Consider the following 18,512-nt stretch of genomic DNA (forward strand, 5'->3'; position numbering starts at 1 on the left):
CCTCTCTGATGGATTGGCTAGAAGAGGCAATGTCCCGCTAAGGAGTTAATCTTCACATCACTGGGGAAAGAATTAACACAAGAAAGTCCCCATGCCAGTATAGAGTTACACATCTAATGCTCCCTGGGATTTCTGCTCCAAATGCAACTCTAATTAATTCTAAATGAGAAACTTTTCTGGCTTCATTAAAGATGGCATCTGCAGGAACACCGGTCTCACACAGAGGTTTGCAGCTATTACAGCAAATATCTAGCGTAGGAATAACAATGGATTATACATATTCCCCGGAGAGATCAGAAGAAATAAATACACTTTGGTATCACGGGTTACAGCAAATGTCTAAGCAACATAAATCAGATTAACTATCACAGCAGATCAGCGAAGCAAAGGTGTGTCTGAGTAGAAACAGTCACCAGGGAGGAAAATGCCATGACTATAGGGTCCGTACGCGTTGGCCCCAGCCAAAGGGACACAACTGAATTTACTCAAAATACACAGCAAAATAACATAGGAGACCACTAGATCATAATTTTTGCTTTTCAACCTGCTAAAAAAAAAAAAAAAAAGAAAAAGAAAAAGAAAAAGAAAAATTGGGTGGCAAAACCAGAGCAAAGATACACTATCGTTTCAGCAAAGCACTGTTTTTTCTGATGAACAGAGGACACCGAGGTCGTGGGATGATGTTCGCCACTCTAAACTCTGAGAAAGTAGGGGATGATGTTGCCTAACTGCTGAAAGCCAGCTCAAAGGGAAAAAGGCAATGGGGTATCATTGCTTTTACATCTGGCCTATTATTAAATGGGAATTTTAACCTATTAGAAGAATTAGAAAAGGGCACAAGGCACAATCCTGGTCCTGGATATCAGAGTTTATATATAAAATATAAGCAAACTGTTCTACTCTGAGAGCATAAAAAGGCATTACTTTTGTTATAGACCTCCTTGTCTATACTCTATATTCCATACTAGCATGGAGTTGAATAAAACCCATGTTCCTAACGAGCTAGGATACAACCTCAGAGCAGGGCAAACGTGATAGAAAACACAATCCTATTTACAGACTGCTTTGTTTGCATATAGTTTTTGCTTCTGAAGTGAAAAATATTTTATAAAAGATAGTGCATCTCAAGCTCAGAGTCTACTAGACATAGTCGTATTTTGAAGGGTACGAGCGTCTTCCGTCCTCGCTTCGAGCAGCTTCTTCACACCCTGCACCCTTCCTACTCTTCGTTTCAGGTTCGTACCCTGAACCAACTTTATACGGCCCCGTTCTGTAGGAGATATTCCGCCCCGATGCGTTGTAGGACACAGCTTTGTAACTGAAAGAGACACAAAAGATGGCATCAGCCACCGGAGAGTCTGAGACTACCCCATGTTGCACCCGGTGCTCCTGTTTGCTGTTGGATTTTAGGCAACTTCTTACTGTGTCATCACTTGGAGCCACCCAGTGAGCTCCATGGACAGGCTGCAAGTCTCTCTCATGTTTTTTCATAAACTTATACTTTCTTTCCCATGAGTAAATCCTTGGTTGAGTGAAGGACGCACCTACAAGCACCAGCTACATAGGCGTACAAAGCCCTACCTGATGTAAACCAGAGCTCAGCTGATGCAATCTACACCTGCTGATGATCTGCTATGCAATTTGCAATCAAAGCTGCAATCAATGGGCCTGGCTTAGCCAACACATTGCAAATTTTAGATTTTAAGGTCCATCTTTCCTGCCCTCTCTATTTGTTTGCAAGTCATGTCGTCAAGGAAGGGAAATGGTCACTTTTGACTGATGATGCAGGGCAAACATCACAATAACTCTTTCAACAGTGGTATCACACATAGACATGTCCTGTGGTGAGCTGGCTGTACACTATCCCAACACCCAAGGCTTCATGCAATACCTTCCCATGTCTACCCCAGATAGACTTACCGGGATTCTTCTGGAATCAGCCCTCTGCAAGCCAGGCACATCATGATGCCTCCTACGAGGGCCAGGCCACCTGCCACCCAGCCAACGAAAAGGGCTGAGCCAAAGGTGTACCTAAAAAACACAGAGATGCGGCTGCTTAGTGCTGTGACAGTGGTCCAGTCTGCTGCTTCTGAAACGCACTGAACAGTGTCATTCTCGCTCTGGCCCTGCAGAAGTTCCCTTGAGCACCATCTCACTTGAAGGCTGCTCATCCTCAATGAGGTCTCTACCTCACTTTTGAGCTGCGTGAACAGAGACATCCCAGCCAATTTGCTTGGACAAATTATCTCCAGTGCAGATGAGAAAGAGACTCAATAAATCTTCCAGGTCCTGAGACCACACTAATATGCATCCAGAGTTTGCCTTTCCTTCAGCTGCAGCACACCATGGCCCTGAGGAAGATCTGCACTGTGGAGCACCCCGAGACAGACAATCACCCACCTGTTCTGGATGTTCTGCATTCCTTGGTACATGCTGGCCGTGGACATCCAGAAGTTTGTGACGAGCATGTTGGCAAACACAGACACTCCAGTGATGGCACAGAGACCTGAGATCAGACAGAAGGGCAGACACACATAGTAATTACGGACTTCAGCTTTTCTGGGCACCCCAAGTCTTAGTTATCCTCACGACACCCACCAAGACCTCTGAGTTTTCCTGAAACCCAGTTACTCACAGCACTGAGGAGGGACTGAGCAATCAGCATTGCTTCTGCCTCAGATCCCCATATAGCTGCCACTGTTGTGGCACATCATTGTCACAGTCTTTAACACTTCTGTCCTGAAAGCAGCACTTATCTTAGGCAGAAACACAACCCCCAGCTCACAGAGGTGTGACCAAGGGCCAGTTCCATGGCATGTGGGCACCCAACTCCTCGGCTAGCTGAGACTAAGGACTTTGTTTTGAAATGGGAGAACTCAGGCAAGGGATGTCCCATCCCAAGAGTCGGCCACATCATTGGTTTAGGCACCCTCTCTTTGGGTAAGCATGGTGGGCTTTTCTAATATCCTCATTGGCCAAATTCTCAACCCGCTGACTCAGGTCGATATAATGATAATTTTAAGTGCAAAATCAAAGCTGTGTTGCAGAAGGTGGTTTCCTTAGCCCAGCTTGTACTTATTGTACATTTTTAAGTCGCGTTGCGTGTCTCATATCCCATCAAAAATAAGCGCTGTTCAACTGTAAGAATTTTAAATGGGGACGTTCTCTTTCCCTTCATTAGGATATGGATTTGGTTTGATTACTCATCTGCAATAAAGTGTGGGAAACCTTGTAAGTGTTGTTCTGAAGCATTTGCAATTTTGAGGTAGCTGGGCAACAGTAAGCATTCCTGCAGCCTCCCTGATAAACCAAGGCATTACAAAAATAACAAGCTAGGCTACCCCAACCCCGAGAGTCTTCATAAAATTATTATGTATAAAGCCTGAGGCTCTTCATTAAACTATTGCGTATAAATAAAGGATATAATAGCACGTAACAGCAATATACATATAACAAATTAAGAGATTTATTTTTTTTATCCATGGGCTGTTTTTTCAGCCTTCCATGTTCTGTCCCATACAAACTTCTGGTTTTCTTTTACTAGGCAGAGGTAGAAACCACTCGTCCCCAGAAGCCCAGGCTGGAAGACAAATGCCAAGAACTTCATGCAAGCAACAACGCTTTGGGTTCCTCCAGAGCATTTGCTACCTATGACCAGAAGTGCCTGAAGACTTCCCCAGTCCTCTATTCCAGGTAACCATGACACCTTGCACATGGAAGACGCAACACCACACGCTTACCAGCCACAATAAACATGATGCCAGAGGTCAGAGTCATGTTGGCTTTTGCAGAATCCTCCATGCTGCCGATACGGACACATTTCAGAGCAAAAATGCACACAAGGAGGCCAAGGATGCCCAGGACAATGCCCACGATCATGAGGGCCCGCACAGCCTGGAACATTGCTGCAAAACAAATTAACAAGAGCAACACTGTGACTGAACTGAGTTCATCAGAGCCTAGGAGGTTTTTTTAAAAAAAATTCTGTCTAAAAACAAAAAAGAAGAAGAAAACACTGAACATATTTTGCAATTCATTTACTGAAAGCAAAGACTATGCCTTGGGAAATGGGCGCTGGATCTACTTTCAGTGGTTTTTTTATGGGGCACCTCTGGAAATGTGGCTGGTTTTTTTCAACTTCTTAAAGAGTTTGACGGTTTCAACATGATTTTTGTATATGTGCATTGGCACCAGTAATGATTTCTTCAGCTGAAACCGAGCTGGTGTACAGCCGGGGTAAGTGTGAGCTGTTTCATAACTGCGATGATTGAGAAAGTGCTTTTTTTTCCTCCCCAAGCAGCAAAGAAAACAGACAGCTCCGCCCAGCTATCCGTGGCATTTCCAGCCACTGTGCAACTCGAAGTGAAGTTCTGTATGTTCCTGCTTTACCGTAAAATGCCTGGCACAGGAGAAGAGGAAAATCACCTCGGCAAACATTACACATACACCAAGGGAGAGCAGCAAAGCTTCGGCAACGGCCTCCCCCAGCATACCCTTCCCATGGTTATTTGTAACATCAGTCCTGTATACATCTGCCCACTTCCATTAATACAACACGCAAATACCCTAGCCCTGAATTCCTTTAGCAGCCTGCTGTCAAGGCGGGAAATCTTGGTCGGAGGCAGGTTGTGATGCCGGTGGGTCACGCCAGTGGGAGCTGAGCACTGCTGTCAACCAGATGAAGGTAGCAAAAACCCTCCAGGCCCTTCTTGGCTGGAGTAGAAAAGTAGGGGAAAAAACAAGGAAAAGTTGCACCTTTTCAAATGGAGAAGTGAAGGGAAAAGGCCATGCATTTGAATACCAAGGTGATTTTCTAATAAGGTGGCACAAATCCCACCTTGCCTGCAATTGAGTGCTGGCCCCAGCCACTTCTCCTCCCTGCCCGTGCACGCGTCCCCGGCAGAGACAGGAACGCGGCAGGGCTGGTGGAGCACTGGGAGGGGGTGGTCGAAAGTATTTCAAGGGCTGTTGTGATTTGGCTAAGAAGAATCTCAGCCTTTTCTTGCCCTCCCACGAGCTCTTGCATCCCTGGGCTTGGCTTTGATGCTCCCCAGTACATGACTGTCCATTTCCAGGGAAGATGACACAGGCTTGTTACCAACTGAGAAGGGCAGGCAATGTATCCTGCAGCCCCAGGGACTTCACTCAGCCTGCCCATCACCCCTTTCTCTGGGCTGGCCAGAGTAGCCATGGTGCCCAAGTGTCCCATGTGGCTCAACTGGAGCAGAAGGCGCTGGTGCAGGACAGTGGGGAGTAGACCCTGCTGGTCTTGCAGAGGGAGGGAGAAGGGAAATGTTTATAAACCCTCTGGCAAGGGCGGGTGCTGGGATGCCCATCTGGGTCTCCTTGCTTGTAGGGTACCATGAAAAACTTCTTTACTTTGAGAGTGGCAGAGCCCTGGCACAGGCTGCCCAGAGGGGCTGTGGAGTCTCCTTCTCTGGAGACGTTCCAAACCCACCAGGACACGTTTTTGTCCAACCTGCTCTGGGTGACCCTGCTCTGGCAGGGGGTTGGATGAGATGATCTCCAGAGGGCCCTTCCAACCCCTGCCATTCTGTGATTCTGGGAACCTGAGCAGAACCGTGCTGGCACCACAACGCACAAGGAAGCCAGCGGTCTGCCATCCCACAGGCTGGGAATACACCACCTTCTCCCATCTGGCAGTCCCACCGGGGCTGCCACTCTCATGACTCAATTTGCCCTTATCAGTTGATAACAAGTGCTAACGAGCCTGGGATTTTCAATCTCACATCCATCAGCCCCCAGGTGCGAGCTCATTAGTTATTATTCATCAGAGAACAAGAAGCTGGCGGATACGCCTTATCAGCCCTCAAAGGTTGTTCACGCAGCACCTGATGCAAAGCAGAAAGATGCAAAGAGAAGAAAATCACAATACTCATTTGTCTTTACAGTTACTTAAGTTTCTTTCCAACTGCTTTTGTGTCAGGGCAGGCAGGAGAGGCTGATACTCCAGGGCAGCACAAGACACTACAGATCATGATGGAAGGTCCTTGTCCCCAAGACAGCCCTTCATTCCAGGGATGTTTCCTCTAGACCTTATGGTTCCTAGGTGCCATCGCCATGGTGGTCTCAACCCTTCAAGAAGTGACCCTCAGATAAGACCTCACAGGGATATTGTGGGCTCTCAGGAGAGAGGTTCCCAGTGCCTTGGCTGCCCATGGAAGGACACAACAGGCCAAACAGCTCCTGGGATGTTGCACTTCTGCTGGAGCGTTGAAGGCCAAGTGTGGAGAATCTCCATTGAAACAGAGCGATCTGCAGCTGTTGGAAAGGGGAGAGAGAGGAACACAGCAGGGCACAACAGAAAAAATGCAAAATAGCCACCAGCTGGGAGGCTGACTTGTGCGCCATCCCCACAAAGGGACGGAAAAGAGGAGAAAGTGCTCCCAGGTCTGCTGTGCCACGAAGGCCTCTTCACTTGGCTCATGGGGCTGAAAGTGGGAGCTGTTTGGAAAGAGAGCACTGCAGTTTCAAGTGAATTTTGGCTTCCATCAAAAGTCCGCTGAACAGAGCTGCTATCCGAAGGTGAACGACCTCCCCTAGAAGGAAGGAGCGGAAGGGCTTAGACAAACAAAATAGAAGACTAATGAAAAAAAAAAAATTGTATCAGGAGCACTAGGTAGCAAACAGCCCTCTAACGAAAGTCAAGCAGAGAAACTACCTGCCGTTTTGCATACACAGTTTCCATGAGGCAGGACAACTTTCCTTCACACCTGCACACGTATGGTTGCTCGTTTTGCACACCTAATTTTCATACGAAGGGGTGGCGCGCACAGAAAATACTCAAAGTGCAAGCTTGTTCACCGCAATAAAAGTCAGTGATCTGAAACCACAGTTTTGCATCACTCCCTTTTTCCGACGTGAAATGAAACTGGAGAGTTGTCTTTTTCCCCAGTGTTGCTGTGAGTTGTGAGAGGTGAGTGAAGTAAAACAACCTGAACTCATCTAAACTAACATCATCTACATTTAGGTGAGTGAAGTAAAACAACCTGAACTCATCTAAACTAACATCATCTGCATTTCTTTTACTAATACAAGATACAAAAGGTAGAAATCTAGCTTTATGACCAGTTATGATTAATGAAGTATAGAAAATTTAGGGAAAAAACGAGGGGTTTAAGTTAACCAAATTCAAGCAGGGGCATTCCTTCTTTATGTTTTAAGGTATCATCAACTAAACAGACACATAAAGAGAACAAAATTGACAGAATATCTCTAAGAGACAACAGAAAATGCCTGTGACTGCTTTGCACAGTTCCTTATTGCTGTATTACCTAAAAATAACATAAAAAGTAAAGTCTTGATTATGATAAATTGTCATCAAAGTTATGGTTAACGTTGCCTCATTGCTCTTTTAAAACAATCACTTATACGCATCATCATAAGGATACGTAGATATATTGATCACCGTTTGTATATATAGTTTAATAAATATATTTTTTTATTCTTTAAGACAAACGGTCCCATAGTAGAAGTGACTCCAAACATCAATTTTGCTCTTCCCAATGAAAGAGAAGTTGCCTGGCGATCCCCAAGCTGGGTGCGCAGAAACACATTTGTTCCATCGCACCCCTCGGGACGGTCAGGGGCTTTGCTCAAAAAGCAAACACGGCAACCAACGCACCCCTCCGCAGCAAAAAACCTGACCCTGCCCCTGCCTCGCAGCAGGGTGGCAAGGCTGGCGTCCCTGAGGATACAGGGCTCAGAGCCCGCACCCTGCTCTCTTCCACACACACCAATGGATGCAAAAGGCCTATGTACAGCAGCGCTTGCTTGTGCCTATTTGCAATTGTGCACCAAGGGTGAAAAGCACGCTCAGGGCCATATTTACTGCCAGCTGGCAGGGCACAGGCACGGCAGGTCACGGGGAGGCACGGCGAGCCAGGCTGGACACTCCCCTCCCGCGGGGGTCCAGCTAGCTCAGGAGCACGGAATAACCCCACACGCAGTGGGGTGGGAAAAACATCTCTTTTTGTAAAGTAAGCAAGCAAACGAGAAAGTTGTATCCCTCTACAATCTACAAATGCCACCGCTAAAACTCCCCGGGTAACGTGAAGTGACTGGGCGCACCCTTCCCCTTCTCGCCCTTCCTACACACACTGCTCACAGGCAGATTTCTTCAATTCCAGTTTGCTCTTTGGGCAAAATAACATTTCAGTTCTTTTCTGCAGAAGCCATTATTCTGATAACGACACAAAAATTACATGCAGCTGTTTTTCCTTGTGTTTCAATTCAAAGGGGCAGAATATTTGCAGGCTTAAGCATGCTCACTCTCCTCACATGAGTGGAGCTGCGCTGATTTATGCCAGCAACGGGGCCGAACCCGTGACGCTCATCCAGAGATCACCTACACATGCTCCGGGTTGTAACCTCCGCTGAGTAAAGGTATTATTTTGGTAAGAAATACGCACGTATCTTTAGACTGAGTAGCCCGGAAACTTTATTCCTCGCAAAGTGCTTTAAGATATTTGCTCCTGCTTTGGATGAAAGCTGTGCAGAGCTACTGGGTTAAACTTGGCGCATCTTTTGTCCCTACCTGGCAGCCCAAGAATGGTGAAATATGGCCGGCACTCTGTAAAGCCAGAGCTCTGTCGCACGCAGCTCCTCCACAGCCCCTGATATTGGAAGACGGCCGTGACCGGGTTGTCATACAAGTCCTGCGTGCTCCACATATCCATGGCAGTGGACACCATGCACCCCGCAACACCCAGCGACGAAACGATGAACCCCATCACCTGGCAGATGGTCGTGGACATGGTGTCTCCCTCAGAGTGAGGAGGTGAGACAGCCCCGATGAAGCCGCAGACCTAATGGGAGCACCGAAGTCCTCTTGACTGAGCCACCAGAAATGCAGCAGCTCTTATCAGATGCTTTCCATTGAGCGGTGTGTTTGCTCAAAGTGTTTTTGCAAGATAGTCCAGTTTCACTCTCACCGGGTAGGTTTGTGCTGGCAGCGCCAGAGATATGAGCTTTTGTCCTTTAGAAGTGCTTGTCCTTCCCCAGCTAAGCAGCCACGTTCCGTCAAGTGTTGGGCAACCCACTTGGAACATGCGCCGTCCCCCCACCGAAACCCTTTGCTGTCCACCGTGCTTCTCCTGCGTGCTTGGCACGGTGCAAGTGTGCTGAGAGGGGCAGAGGGAAGGACAATGTTCCCAGGTGAAGTCATCACCTAGCCCAGGTCACCACCTCCCCGGCCCTCTGCTTATGCAAAGGGGGAGTAGATCTGCCGTCAGACCAAGCCAGGGACTTCTCTACACCTGGCCACCCATGCAAGCATCCACAGAAGAGACACGGTGATAGAGAGGGATGCCAGCGGTGAGCTCTGCGGGAGGATGAGGGGCCACCAGCTCAACCCAGGGAACAAACAAGGACATGGCGGCTCCTTGCAGCCACTTTGAGCATCACCAAGGTTGCCTCAATTGCTGACCATGGCACAACCCTGGGAACCGAGCCCCAAACTGATCCAACAAAGCTCCTTCAACCCTGTTCTCCTCCCACCCACATCCCCATCACGTGGTCCCGCTGAAACCCATGTGGGAAGAAGGAGAGGGAGGGCACAGGGACCATTTGGAAAGTGTCTTTTTACAGGTGCTTTTCTATATAGGCTGGTGGGATGGTCCTGGAAAAAGGGGTGAGGGGTATAAAAATTGGGAAAGTAATTATCTCTTTGCACGTTGGAGAAGTGCTGGGCTCAGGGGAGCAATGTAGGTTCTCCGTGCCACTCTGCTGACGGACCGTCCAGCCTTTGTGCTCATCCAGTCTCATCTAATACCCTGCTCTGACTGATTTACTTCAGCCCTGACCCAGAAACAAATTCCCGCTTTATCCAGTCCCGATACCGCTCTGTGCCACAGGCACCGTCAATACCACTGGTGAAGCCAACAGTGTGAAAGCCACCAAGAAGAGAGGAGAGGCCAGTTTCTGTGGATGGATGAGTTAGTGGGCTTATTACACGTTAGCTATTGCTTCTTCCTCCTGGAGAACAACCGCCCAGGACACCCCTTTTGCTTTTGTGGCTGTGACATGAGCTGGTGGGCAGCAGACAGAAATGCTTTTGCACCGGACTGTACTGTAGCAGCCACATGTCTGGTGGCCACAAATCACAGCCACCAGAACCCTCCTGAGTCAGGCCCAAGGTGCCTTTGCTTACAACAATTTTATTTAAATTTAGTCATTTCTACTGTCTCGGCAAGTTTGTATCAGGGGAAGGGGTAGCTCCAACGTATCTAAAAGGTCAGAAGTTGCCAGCAAAAATGATAGGGTGAACAAAAGTGAGCTCATATAAGTGAGCCCTCAAGAACCAGAGATGGTAAGAGCTGGTCATCCTCAGTGAGGGAGAGGGGATATCTCGTCTTGGATAATGCTTTGTGAAAAATCAGGGCTGGGGAGGACCTGTAAGGTAGGAGGACAAAAAGTGCTGGGGCAAATAACGTGGCCAGCTCTCCATCCCACCTTCACTGCCCGACAGCCAGAATTGCGTCCCAAGCCTGAAAAGCTGGTTGCACCCAAGCCCTGATGCTCCCCAGCCGAATCCTCCAGGATTCTTCTCCTTCTTCATGTCCCAGGCCTTGCCGCCTTCTTGCCATCTAGTGGTAAGAGACCACACCGCTCTTTTTCCAGACTAGACCACTTCAAACCATGTCCCAGGGATAGACATTCCTCTGGGACACAACACCTGTTCCTAAGGATAGTATCACCTGGCAGCATTAGTGTGCAACTGCTCGCAGGTCTGCAGAGAAGAATGGACCCATGGACTGATCACAGCTAAAAATGACCCCTGGGAAGGAAGAAAAGGAGGAGGAGGGAATACGAAGGGCAAATATATCTTTTTCCAGACTTTTTTCCAAAAATTTCTACCACTTTTTAAATGACTGGTTTTTCTGCTAAATTATATATCTGGGTGGCTGCAGGAATACCAGCGGAGGTGGCCCTCCCATGCACCATGCCCGCATGTTTGCTTTACCAGGAGGGGAGCCACCACTCCTTCCTCTAACCCTTTCTACTGGTTTCGGCTGCGTGCAGCTGGAGCAGCTCTTCAAGCCGCTAGGGACCTTCTCTCCTCCTCCTCCTCCACCGTTTCACACCCCCAGGCCCCATTTCTCCCCCCAACACACCTATTGGAAAGAGGGCCATCCCCTGGATGGCCCCTAATTGTGCCCTGTGCCGGAGTCTGCTATCCAGGCAGCGCTGCCTCACCTTTCCTTAGGGATATGGTTTTCTCCTGCTCTTGGGGGATGCCTCCTTCTCATCATCCCTCTTACTCAGGGGCATCAAAACCTCAGAGCAATGGCGGAGTGATCAAAAAGTATCATCAACACTTTCCAGACATGCAAGAAAGCCCAGATGAACTGGTCTGTCTTTGATTTTGAGGGCCAGATCGAATCGTGTCTCTGAAGAGGATTAACCAGCACAGGCCTGCACATTCCTTCCTGAAACCTCATGCATGCTGCCTCCAAAAATGGAGCTGAGCAAGCAGCTTCAGTAACAAGGGTCATGCTGCAGTCCTTAGCCAAGAGGCAAACAGTCACCCAGCCGTGCTTAGCAATCCAGGCACGGCTGTCTTTGAAGAATTTTTGTCTTTTGGAGGGGTTTCTATTTGCTCATCCCTAAGCATATTGCCTAAGGTGCTAACCAGCCGTCCCAGCGTTCACTGCTTACCATTTCTCATGCTCTGATTAACATCCCGCTTGTGTACACTGGGAACTCAAAGCTCCCACAAACACCTTCCTCAGTGGTTGGTTGAAGCAAAGTTCTGGAGAAAAAAAAAACTTGTTTCCATCCTAACCCATCCCCTAGCCCATTTTCTCTGCCTTTCTGAAATGTTCTTATTTTAAGCTTATTGTTCATGGTTGCTCCGGAGCCACTCATGACAGGGAAAAATATGTTTCCCTTTGCAAAAAAATCATCACCCCACTTTCTCAGCACCCAGACAAATAACAGAAGATCGCCTGGGAGTTCTACCAAAACTGTCATCTCAGAGCATAACCTAGAAAGTGGTTGGGTGATAGGACAGCTGTAGAGCATGTCTAAGCACCTTTACTACAAGCTGACACTCATCTCCAGCCACCCCTGGGAGATGCCTACAGCCCGGAGTTGTTGAAGGATGGGGATCTCTCTGCAAGAATGAGCCTGTTGCTCAGTCTCCAGCAAGGTGGCTGGAAGCTTGGGCCGGAGGGCTTGCCACGCCACGTGGTAATGCTGAGCAGTATCTAAGGAAGGGACATGATGGGAAGACAGCTCTTGCAAAGGCCAAGCTTCCTCACCAAGGAGCAGAGAACAGGGCTCCCACTCTGAGTGTTGGGACATCTGCAGCAATTTGCCCAAACTAGGAAAAAGAAGGGTCCTTTGTGACCGCTCCCCTCTGCAACCTTTATTTCAGCTCATACTTGCTTTATCTACCCAGGCGTTGACTCTATATTATCTCAAAACTGGTCACTGGGCCCATTGCAACTCCTGAATGTTATCGCCGCCTCTCCCATAAAAATTACCTACAGCTCATGTTTACTTTAAAATTTGCAAATATAGCTCACACCCTGCCAGTCAGTTCCAGCTTGTTCAGGCCGAAACAAAGAAAACCCACCCTTTCTTTTTCTGTCCCTCCATTGCTGTGATGACCGCAACCTCCAGGAGCGTGTGGTCCACCAGCCTGTAGCATGAAAAGGGCTGAACAGCTTTTCTGAAACTCAGTGGGGAAAGGGGGTCATGGAAGGCCCCCATCCCAGCTCAGACCCACTCTATCCCATTGATCGTTCCTCAGCAGAGCTAGGGTGCATGAAGCTGCATCCTTCCCTACACAGCTATAAGCTGTAGCCCAGCCCCACATCTCCATAGCCTCTTGCCATTTCTTGCCATGCTCCTCTTCTGGCCTTCAGCCCAGGCCCTTTAGGATTATTTTTCATGTCTCTCATTCTTTCATGGTGTAAAGACACGGTACAGTAACAAGGATGTGACGCATGCGTCTACCTTCATGACATCCCTTGCTGGGCTCTCTGCCACCACTCCCCGCCCTGAGTGTCACTGGGGATCGGGATGTCCAAGACCTACCTAGGGGGTCTCACACTAGCTCTTTTCCCATCCCCACAACTTCTTCACCTCCTCCTGTGAGTGCAAACCTACCACAGCCTCATGCACGCCCTTGGTAGGTTATATCAAGTCTCCACCCAACCTGGGCCACCTAAACCCTTCTGTGCATGAAACTTGGTCTCAAAAGACTTGAAGCAGGTCACAGCAGTTACCTGCAGACGTTTCAAAATTTGGAACTGAATTGACTGGGTCAAAGGATTTTAAGTAGCAAACAGAGCTTGCAAGAGACTTTGCCATGGCCATCGCCAGTGGAGGATCATGACACAGCAATTAGTAGTCCCCATCCTTACAAACTTTGGGCATAAAGCAGTTCCAGGGAGCAGAGGTGCCCTTTCTTTGGCCAGGAGGCTGCCCTTTCTTCAAAATCCCCAGAGCAAGGATTTTACTATGGCTATGTCACGAAACGTGTGTTGGTGGTATGGAAAAAAAGAAAACCTTCATTGATATAGAAGGAAAAAAATCCAGAGACTCCAATATGAATTCTCCTCGGGGAACATCTACCCATCCCTGTCACCTTGCCACCAGCCAAACTGAGACCAGTTATTTTATGCAAAAATCTTGACAGTCACGATTACATTCCTGTGGGCTGTTTTTACTCTGACCCCTCTAGCAACACACACTTGTTTACCAGATGCAGAACTTTACCAGGGTACTCGCAGACTTTCAAAGTTTGCTGTTGGAAAAACAAAAATACTCTTAATTTTCAAGTCACCGGCCTTTTGTTCCGCGGCAGAGAGATGCCGCAGCCTTTCAGAAAGGGTCAAAAGCGGTTTTGACTTGAGAACAAAATGTCCTTTCAAAAATGGCTGAGCCGGTGTAGCTGAAGAGGTTTGTAAATAAGAGACCAAGACAGACAACAGGAAAATTATTGCCCATGTCATTGCAGTTTAGCAAACTCGTAAGCAACCGAAAAAAATGCTCCTTTTAGCAGAAAGTGCCTCGTGACTTCCGCACTAGGTGAAACTGCCAGCCTTGCCAGAGCTCCGCTATTGCTATTTGTCTATTATTTGTGTCTTCAAATTCAGATCGTGTCCTCCAGACAACCACAGTAAGGTTCTGCCGACGCACCAAAGCAAGCAGCGAAAAATAATAAGAGAAAGCAAAATCAGAACAAACTGGCTTCATTCTCAAGTGACGTATTTCACTAGAGACTGACTGTTTATAGCTGAGCAGCAAGGCTGAGAGCCATAAACTACCCGTGTTATTTCTCATTTTCATCTATTATCTTGATTTTTCCTCAATCTATGTGAAATTAAAATTCCCAACTAAATTGAAGATAGATGGTGGGCAAGGCGAGTTTAATCTTTGCTATGGGAGTGAGGGATTGAGGGGAAAAAAATCCACGGAAACCAAAACTTCATTGATGTACTCAGGTCACCTCGCTGCTTTGCTAGAGTCCTATTATTTTTATTCACTCTGGCACTATTGTTCCCAATATAAATTGCCATTGTCAGAATAATAAATAGGGGTTTATAATGGAAATGCTGACAAACCATTAACTATGTTGTGTTTAGCAAGGGGGCGGGGGGGGGGTTAAATGGAGATCAAGGCACATCTCAGTTAAAATAAACACTGGGATGATGCGCTTAAATAGTATCTTTGCAAATTAATAATTTGATTTTTAGCATCGTTCTCTCACCCCGCCATCCCAAAGGGTTGGGATACAGCTGCCCTTCGCTAGCGGTGGGTGGGAAGGAATGCCCGTAGGAGCAGATGAATTCGGGAGACGGAGCCAATCTATAAAGCACAGCAGTGGGGGGCTTGGTCTCACACCAGCTCCTCCAGAGACTGGAAGTGTCAGACAATATATAACAGGAGGGAAAAGGAGGAGGCAGGAGCCGGGGGTAGAGCAAAGGAGTGACTTCGGAAGAGCAAACCCTGTTCTTGAAAAAGAAAGGGGGGAAAAAAAAAAATATCCACCTCACTTTTTGTAGGGCAGGGCTGGCAGCACGGGGCACAGGAATCATTTCGTCAGGACAAAAAAAAAATACATAAATATTCGTGTGGCCACACACCGGTGGGGAAGGCACCGACGCTCCAACAACACCGAGGGAGAAGGACAGAAACTTCAGGGGGTTCACCGACCTTTATTTTCAAAGCTTGTGCTTTATTCTTTGGGTTTGGTTTGTTTTGTTTTTAAGAAATCCCTTTTTATAGGCGACTGCAACAAGCCCAGCGTTATCACACATGGTTATTGCACTCTGAGACCACCAGTTCATTAGAAACCCTGGCACTGAGGAGAGCATGCTCGTTTCTGTCCACGGCTGGGAGGGAACCGCAGAGCTTGCCTGGGGGGAGACCAATCTCCCCCAGCCCATCCGCTAAATGAAGGATATCCATCCCCCCCAAAACGCCTCTGTGTATTTCCATTTGAGGAAATTCATACCCACCCGACTGACACCAGTCTGGAGGCTTGAAAACTGAAAAAAAAAAAAAAAAAAAAAAAAAAAAAAAAAAAAAAAAAAAAAAAAAGCTCTAGCTTTTCACAGTACTGCTGAGGTTGGCAATGGAGGTATTCTGAAAGAACAAAAAACCTCCCACATCTCAGGTATTCTGGTTTCTTCGAAGATTAAAGTAGTTCCCAGAGCTGAACACTTGAAAAGTTTAATTGCGTCTTCTCTAGAGTTACATTTTCTGTAATTTTAGGCTTTCAGAGCTGAAGAACTGAGAAAGTTCTGCAGCGTGTGATGGGAGAATGTGCGTGGGGAGAAGGATTTGCTTTTTACACTTCTATTTCTTCCTCCTATGGCAACTTTAATCTCTTTACCTATAAGCAATTAGCCTGCTGGAGTTGTACCAGCCTGTCCTGCCCCTTGCAGCATGCATTTTCCCTGCTCAGCTTTGCTGACTGCGATAGCGGTGCGCAAATACAAGCCCTGCACAAACATCCCTCTCCGGATGCCATCCTGCATTTCCTTGTACTGGATACCGCCCGCAGCTTTGGCTGGGCACTGGGCAACTGGACGCCCATCTCCCTCTGGGCAAACGCATGTCTGTGCCCCAAAGTCTGTGTGAACAAACAGGGGCGTTCAAAGCCATGGCTCCAGCAAGGGGAAGGTGCTCACAGGCATCCCGGGCACCCGAATGGGGATGCTGCGGCACAGCTGACGCCGGACACCAGTTGGGAACGAGGATCCAGCGACGAGCGACACAGAAACACAGCAGAGGGGACGGAACACCCCTCCTACGGGTGTGTGAGGTCCCAGCTGCACTGGGTTATACTGGCTTGATTTGCGCAGAGATAGACTACTCGTGAAAGAAGCAATTTCTGTGCACAATGCTTGTTTCTCTGTGTTTGGGGAATGCCATTTTGCAGAAGTTCTGCAATGATTTGCTGATACAATTGGCTGCTTCCCTCCATTCTTGCTGTGTCAAAGCACAGCGGCTAGATGGATGGAACAGTCTAAGTGCCTTTTTTCTCACTGTATTAAGGCAAGAAGAAAACCCAGATAATCCTGTTGTAACCTAATTGTTTGCACCCCTAGATACTCAGGGCACAACCAGGACAGGAATGATACCCATGGAAGAAAAAACTGGAACCAAAGGAGAATTTAGGGAGAAATCCAGCCTGGTGGTATTAACCCGTACAGAAATACAGTGAGCTGAACTGTGACATATCCTCTTAGAAAAAGGATCTTCTCTGTTGCCGAAAATGTTAGTGGTTTCTGGTGGGAAGCCAGGCATGGCCATGCAGCTGGGGTAGGAGCATATACCCAAGCCAGGCACGGCACAGGGGACAAATCACCCCACGGAGCAGCCCCTGCCCCGGGTGTATTGCCCAGACAACACCTCAGGAACCAGCTGCATCATCAGCCATAATGAGTTTTGCTGAACCTCAGCTTGGCCATGAGAGTGGGGTTAGGTTGAGATACCTCCAAGGGACCTGTCGTCCAACCAGGGTGAGCACCCGAGGTCCCTTTTGGCTAAAACTTGGGTTCCCCGCTCTGCACTGAAAATCACCCATCACCACCGCTCACGCACGGCTTCAGGCAACGTAGGTTTGGATGTGACGTGCCCATGGCTCTGCCCTCCCACCTCGCTGCCCTCGCAGCCAGCAAGCCCTACCTGGCAGCCCCAGGATGGTGAAGTAGCCACGGCATTCGGTGAAGCCAGAGCTCTCCCGGATACACGTGCGCCAGAGGCCCTGGTAGTTGAACACCGCCGTCACCACGTTATTGTACAGGTCTTGGGTGCTCCACTGGTCCATGCACGTTGACGCAATGATGCCTCCTATTCCTAAAGCGGACACCACGAAGCCCATGGACTGGCATATCGTCACAGACATGGCGCCAGGTGCTCACTAAGCAGGTCCTCAGCGCGCGCAAGCCTCCACAAGCCAGGTCTGGGGCAGACAGCCAGGGCAGAAGGGACTTTTAGCTGGAGGCACAGCCTACGTCACAGACAGGAGTCAGGAGAGGTCTGTTCCGCACCATACAAAACTACCTTTTCCCTTTATCTGTTTCGGTGAGATAATTTTCCTCGCTCGGTACCAAGAGCCGTTTGTTACGCACGGCGTGAACGCCTTGCTCTCTGTTTACCTTCTCCCTCCAGGCAGAGGTGCAGCCAGCATGGGCAGATGGGGACCAGCAGGTCCTTCTGAAACAGCCTGGGGAGAGCTTCTGCAGGAGCAACTGCTTGCTCCAGGAGGCCAACCACGGAGATGCTTAAATCAGACGACGGAGATAAAAATTATGGAGAGCCTAATCCTTTCCTGGCAGGGATGATGCTTTTGAGCCAAGAGGAGAGGTATTTATTAGCATGCCTCTATCTGGGGATGTTTGTTTACGCAAAGGACAGTGTATAAAAAAAGGATATCCTATAGCACCACTGCAGCAGATGCTCGGGTGGACCTTGCTGCTTGGGAGCCCACAAGAAAGGCCGCAGTTGCCTGAAGAGTGACCTGCAGTTTGCTGCGGGAGACCAAGACTGGCAGACAGACCAGGGGAAAAAAAAAAAAAAAAAATGGAAGCAAAGTTATATCCTTACTCGCTATTGCTTTTTCACCCTCATCCAAATATTAATTTGGGCTTGTTTAGATGGACAAAGAATGAGAGCAAGGCAAATATGTCACTATGTATTACTGTAGGACCAGAGCAGCTTGGAGACCTAACCTTATCCCAAAAAATCCCTTTGTTGGGTAATATCTTTCTTGCCCATTCTGCTTCATCCCTCACCGCTTCCTTCCTAGCCCAGTTTTCCACTGGTGCCAACCTGTTTGCAGTTGGAGAATAAAGGGGAATGTTGATGGAGAGCTGCTTTCCGTGGGAGGGAGGAGATGATGAGCCCTGTTTCGGCAGTGCTAGACTCACACATGGCATGTGAAGGGTCCAGGAAGGGGCCTTCACAAGAAGTGGAGCCCAGTGGGGTGACATTTAGGTGGCGGAAGTCATCAGGGAGCACAAAGAACT

The 18,512-nt window shown here is 48.2% G+C and overlaps 1 protein-coding gene across 2 annotated transcripts; it reads right to left on the reverse strand.

The window, feature by feature from the left end:
* Positions 1 to 1,140: 1,140 nt before the first annotated feature.
* Positions 1,141 to 17,389, reverse strand: CLDN18 (claudin 18). 2 transcript variants are annotated; one of them, XM_074592184.1, is made up of 5 exons: positions 17,170 to 17,389; positions 3,741 to 3,905; positions 2,401 to 2,506; positions 1,921 to 2,031; positions 1,141 to 1,318 (listed from the first exon to the last, which is right to left on the reverse strand). In XM_074592184.1, exons 1-5 carry the CDS (start codon positions 17,387 to 17,389, stop codon positions 1,141 to 1,143), a joined length of 780 nt encoding a protein of 259 aa, XP_074448285.1. The 2 variants fall into 2 exon arrangements, with proteins under 2 accessions (XP_074448285.1, XP_074448284.1); XM_074592183.1 differs by lacking the exon at positions 17,170 to 17,389 and adding an exon at positions 8,558 to 8,777.
* Between the last annotated feature and the right edge of the window lie 1,123 nt (positions 17,390 to 18,512).

The sequence above is a fragment of the Larus michahellis genome, chromosome 6 (assembly GCF_964199755.1).
Source record: "Larus michahellis chromosome 6, bLarMic1.1, whole genome shotgun sequence".
In the NCBI taxonomy this organism is placed as follows: domain Eukaryota; kingdom Metazoa; phylum Chordata; class Aves; order Charadriiformes; family Laridae; genus Larus; species Larus michahellis.

Excerpts from the sequence above, each read along its gene's own strand:
- CLDN18 (XM_074592184.1), bottom strand. The coding sequence starts at position 17,389 with ATGTCTGTGACGATATGCCAGTCCATGGGCTTCGTGGTGTCCGCTTTA. Across the intron at positions 3,906-17,169 it reads CACCATCCTGGGGCTGCCAG|CAATGTTCCAGGCTGTGCGG; the intron begins GTAGGGCTTGCT and ends TTTGTTTTGCAG. Across the intron at positions 1,319-1,920 it reads CTGATTCCAGAAGAATCCCG|TTACAAAGCTGTGTCCTACA; the intron begins GTAAGTCTATCT and ends TGTCTCTTTCAG.